General features: G+C 45.2%; 1 protein-coding gene across 1 annotated transcript; it reads right to left on the reverse strand.

Annotated features, from left to right (window-relative positions):
- Positions 1–231: 231 nt before the first annotated feature.
- Positions 232–4,439, reverse strand: LOC147888203 (uncharacterized). The gene is made up of 2 exons (XM_087393594.1): positions 3,590–4,439; positions 232–1,481 (listed from the first exon to the last, which is right to left on the reverse strand). The coding sequence occupies exon 2, from the start codon at positions 1,447–1,449 to the stop codon at positions 505–507; it is 945 nt and encodes a 314-aa protein (XP_087249720.1). The 5' UTR covers positions 1,450–1,481; positions 3,590–4,439; the 3' UTR covers positions 232–504.
- Positions 4,440–5,720: the final 1,281 nt, after the last annotated feature.

The raw sequence follows: 5,720 nt of genomic DNA on the forward strand, positions 1-5,720 counted from the left end.
CAATCTTCACAAATGTCAAAATCTCTCTCTCTCTCTCTCTCTCTCTTCTCCCCCCCTCCCCTGCACACAGGCAAACAATGATATGCTTCTGTACAAAAGAAAAATGAGGTTGCTTGCACATCCAACAAAAATAGTACTAGCTGCATGCACATAACACGGGTATTGGGAGAGAAATTTCGTAGCAGAGACTTAGAGATTGTTGGATTGGAAACTTACTACAAGGAAAGATATCTTGAGCGAGCTTGAGCAAAATGTTGACTACAAGCAATGGATTCATGAAGAATCTCTCTCCCCCCTCAATTACAGGCCAACTGCTGCACTCTAGCCTAGGTTTCCCATTCACCTCTTTTAAAAGTAAGCACAGCATTACATACAAAAATTTCTACCATAATAACAGCAGCTAGCTGTTACAAATAAGTACAGTAGCACATACAAAGAATGTTCTGTAATCAAGCAGAAGTCTCTGCCCAGCATTATTTCAATATGATATACCATTGCAGATCTTCAAGATAAGCTACTTGTCCTTGCGATTGTGGCTCCAATGCAAGCATCTATAAAGTCATCCTCAATGAAATCTGAAGAAAAAATCTGAAGGCGGTCACCAAGCCCTTTCTTAAATGCTTGAGAGATGAAGAGCCTGGCATAAGGTTGAATGCGAGAGGTCACTGGCTTGACACAGACAACCGCACTGGTCGTCTGAGGAGTACATGTATTCTCAACCCTGTAAAAGAATTTTCTAACTGTAACGGGGGGTTGCTTTTGAAGGTAATCCATGTTGTTCTGAAATTTTGTATAAGGAAGATCTGTGTCTGTCCAGTTATCTTGCAGGTATGTAGAGCTCCATAGGGGGCTCCCTTGGGGGGGGCCTGGTATATTCCGTGGTTCCCATACACAAATAAGTCTCTTAGGAAGCAGCTCTTTCAAAGTCTTGTCCCAAATGGACTGATCTTGAGGAATCAGGTGATCTTCAAGCTGCATTATCAGCCACCTGTCAAAATTAGGTGGATCGTCGTAACCATACTCTGTGCGAATTTCAAGTACAATAAACTCTGACAAAGTCTCACCAAGGAAACGCTTGACATCACTAATCACTACATCAATTTTATAGCTTTGCAAGATCCCATGGCAGATGAATCCATTCTGGTCTACTCTGATGTCCAGCACTCGGACTCCCTGTCGCAATTGCTTGTAAATAGAAAGAGTCTGGCATTGGGCAAAAGGTCGAGTTACATAGGGTATTCCTATCTTATCTGTTGCTGAATCATGTGTACCAGGCCAGACCACATCCTTTACGCTTACTTTGCCAAGGTCTAGCTGAGCCATCCATTGTTCGCGATTCAAAGAATAATAGCCACTTCCTGGAAATTCTGTGCCTTCTGCTTGCTGCAATTGTTCTAATTTTTTTTCCTCATCAGTCACAGTTGTGTACTTGCCAAACTTACATCCCATCTTAGCCAGATCTGTGGAATGAATTATGATGCCTGCACTAAGCATTCACCAATTTCAGCGCATTTCTCTGCTAATTAACAATGCTATCAAAAGCCAGAGTCTTATCACAGAATATGCAAACATAAAATACAAGAGGACAAAACAAAAGCTGGTGTTCTGCCATATCACTCAAGACGCTACTAGCAAAGATGCGATTAACTGAGTTTACTGACTGTCAACAGCTTCCCTTTCTTTGTTTTTCTTACCTTGACTAGCCGACTACTTCTGTGTTAGCGTGGGAACCACAAAAGGAAAAGCAAGGTTTGTAACAGCCACCTTCAACACAACTCATTGCAAAAACCATCAGGAATATAAAGATCAGCTGCACGTGAGGCAAGGACTGTTCTCAGTTACATGCACACGAGGCAAGGACATCCACAACTCTCAGTATCCCAGGCAGTACACGTTGGGACAGGCAGTGGTGTGATGTACATGGCCAGAAAGGATGCATGTAGCCTTGTGATTGGCCAGTCCATGATTTCCCAGTGTTACTAGCTTCCATTGACAATAACCTTAGAGACCTACGAGGTCATCAAGTGCAGCTTTTTGTCATATATGAATGCCAGGTCCTCCATGCCCTACGATCCCTTTCTCATTGTTTCAAAGGGCATGGATTTGTCTCCTACAGGAGAACATCATTGCTCTGTAAAACTTCATGACTCACACTCGAAGCTATAACAATACAGACAGCCTGGTAGCTTGCTCGATGAGGTCAGAACCACGTCCTGTTGATGAGCACCTTGCACCCAAGGAGGTGGGCATTTTAATGGTATTGCTCATCAAATATGCATATATCTAGATGAGTCCAAGAACATGCCCAAACTCATTCTCTAAAAACACAACATAGTGCAGTTTCAATCTCATGATAAGTCACTCATAAGGTTGAAAACCATAAACTCCATCACACATAGCAGGGACTAGCTACTATGATGTCCCCACTGACGCCATCAACGCCCAACAGTGGGTGTAGACCATAGTATCAATATATCTCTCACACATACAAATCCACACACCCACACATACTTGAGCATCCATTTATACAAAGTCTTCGTACTGAGTTTCTGTTGGCACTCCAGAGGTGAAGGGCAGACTCATCAAATATGCACCTCCAGTTTTGATTGACTATGCTTTGCTCTTGACATTTTTCAATCTGACTTCCCCATATTGTGGCGACGTGTAACAATGCCATCCAACATGTGTAATACTCACTTGCCCTCTGCTTGAGGTGGAATCTTCTTAATTGGGATGAAAAATAGTCTGTATGAGACCCAACAACCGCACAAGCCATGAAAATCCAACAAAGCCTAACCATCAACTAACAAGAATTTATCTATCTAACAGTCTATCGTCTATATATTATACAATTGCTAGCATGAGAAGATGCAAAGGGAGCCACCAAAAGCTAGGAAGCTACTCAAAAGAGATTTTAGAACATCGCAACAAGGTACTGGGTCTAGCTCACAAGCTAGCCCAACAAGTACTCACTACATGACAAAGCTGTATGATTTTTCTCTTCAATGGATGTAAGACTGTTAGTTAATAGTGATCGCCAGTCCCATAGATCCTGAAGGGTCTCACGCGGACTTTAATACAATCATATCATATCATCTCTCTCTCTCTCTCTCTGCAGTTGTTGATACTCGAGACAGCAACTTGGCTCCACTAGTCCATTGAAAAACCACACTTAAGGAGCATCTACAGCTCGTCCCGCTAATCACAGTTGTTAAACTGCTGCATTAAAAAACGGCAAACCTAGTTTCTGGTATATTTTCTTTGCTACAGAGAATAAATCGTTCACAATGTTCCTCTTGATCTTTTCCAGGAATCAGGATGGGACCTAATCGACGCTTTAAATGCCCTTCTAACCACTGAAAGGGAGGCCGAAGAAGCTAATACACACGCCACGTAGAGCTGAACATCAGGACTCAGGATGGGATCTAATCGACGCTTTAAATGCCCTTCTAACCACTGAAAGGGAGGCCGAAGAAGCTAATACACACGCCACGTAGAGCTGAACATACACCATAGAGCTACGCACTTCTAAAACCAAGAAGACAGAGAGCAAGGCGTTTTCTAGGGCTATAAGGGTTCGGAGAGTTACTGTTCAAGTGTCCCCCCTCCTACAGGAATGGTGGTAGGAGAACCTCGATGTAGCTCCAAGCACTCGGTCCGTTTCAGCACACGCCTCACGGATCATGATTCATGACCCCGCTTTTGTTCGGTGTCGCAAAAAATAGTCATTATAAAGGAACCTCAGGCACGAGCGTTTCACGACGGAGATTTAGAGATCAGAAGCCCAACCGAGCTGCACGTAAAGGTGACAGACTGGATTTTGCGTTCGCATCTTCGCGCTGCCGATGTCAGCACAGTATTCGCGTCATCTCCTTCCTCACCCACCGGGCCATGGCATCCTTCACCTTTTTCGCTCTTCATCACCGTTGAAAGTCCACCTTGGCATCGATGGATAATCCTCTTCTCGGCACGTGATGGACTCCATCGAGCTTGTGACCAAGCCGCACAGGTACTGTTGCTGTAGTTACCACCGTAAAAGCTCGGATCAAGCAATACGAACAGAAATTCCGCTCCCGCATTGATGTCCAGCTGACTAAGGACAGCAGGACCATCACGCAGCTCCTTTGGGTCCACGTTAGCTCTTGGCTTCGCAGCATTCGCAATTTCGCACGGATATTCAACGGCGGTTCAAGGCCGCCATTGATTATCGCAGCAGCAGACGACAGAGACCCGAAACAGACCCTTCTCGATCCTTCTCGGGGTCGCTTCACCGCCCATCTTTGGCGAAATCTAATTCCTTCTTCTTGCTTGCTCTACTGACGCATGCGAATCCGTCGATCGAGCCACTTGGGGACTTTCATGCCAAAAATTCCGTCAGGTTGTGCGTCATGACTCGAGGAAGAAAGCAAGTGGAACACATCAAACAGCATCGTCACGCGCAGGTCACGAGGTCGAAGGCTTTGCTATCTATCTATTAATGGCTACTAGCGGGTCTACTTAATTCAAAATACATTCTCTCTTGACTGAGAAGTCCGATTCATCTCACATCACTCTTGTAATTTTGAGATCTAATGGACTCTGCATTATTGCATCAAGAGAAAAGCAGGAATTTGCAAAAGTGCTATATAAAATTTGCCTAGGTCTTTTCCGTGGAATTTTGCCAGGGATCTCGCAAGCTGGGTGGCGTGGGTGAGGTGGAATCCTTGAGAAGCAGCAAAAGAGCGATTAGGATTCGTGAGCTTTTCTCCAAAGAGCAAAGCAATGAAGAGAAGTGCTCCTCACACTGGGAGAGACCAAAGAGGCTAGATAGGCTATAAAAAAGGTTGGAGGAGCGAGCTAATTGCTCATGATGGAGGTGAGGCTGCTGCTGCTGAGCGATGGCTATTGCGAGGTGATCATCCTGCGAGGAAGAGGACGCTGGCTTGGAAGTAGTAGAAGAAGCTCCTTGTTGCTGCTGCTGCTACTTGTGCTTGGGAGGTTCAGCGAGCCTAAAGTGGAGTTGATGGCCATCGACGTCCTTGTGGGGATGCTCCAAGCAACGGTGGGTAGAGGTAGAAGACTTGAAGATGGCAGGAAGGGTGAGGTCCTAAAGCGAGAGATCTTGCATCTCGGTGGCAAGGATGGGGCTGTGGCAAATGTGTCGACGAAGGCGAGCAATGCGAAGTTTTATCCTTGCCCGCGCGATCTGGAACTCTCTAGACTAAATTGGCATCGGAGACATGTGAATGGCCCACCTTACCCCCCCCTTCCCCCCCTCTCATGCTAATGGATTTTTTTCTCTCATAGCCCTGGGTTAGCGCTCAAATTTGCACCTCATTTCTGGAGGGTGCATATTTCAGCTTTATCCAATACAAGCTTGCCATATGGCTCTGACCTCAGGCTCCAGAGCTTTGAATGTGGTTCTAGCATCTACCCAGCCAATAAGAAATGGGCACTGAGAAATCTGCAGCCAAGGCAGAGCTCATTGCAAGTTGATGAGATGGCCAACAAAGCTCCAGTTCAGGTCCTACAATGTAGTAAATGCTTTAGCGTTTTTGTTCATGCAAAACTTCAGGGTTACACTAGTTGTTGTGAAATTTTGACACTATGTGCACAGAGCCTTAACCATGGACCAAAAAAAAAAAGGGGAAGACATGGTGGCGAACTGGAGGAGGACATTTGGCACGTGATACGTGCCTTGCCATAGTGTTTTACAATGGTGATTTGGGTACACGTCCCTT

The sequence above is a fragment of the Dipteris shenzhenensis genome, chromosome 22 (assembly GCF_047967505.1).
Source record: "Dipteris shenzhenensis isolate YYH24624 ecotype China chromosome 22, Dip_SZ_1.0, whole genome shotgun sequence".
Taxonomy (NCBI): Eukaryota; Viridiplantae; Streptophyta; class Polypodiopsida; order Gleicheniales; family Dipteridaceae; genus Dipteris; species Dipteris shenzhenensis.

Bases quoted from the DNA above. Each gene is read 5' to 3' on its own strand.
- LOC147888203 (XM_087393594.1), bottom strand. From the start codon at position 1,449: ATGGGATGTAAGTTTGGCAAGTACACAACTGTGACTGATGAGGAAAAA.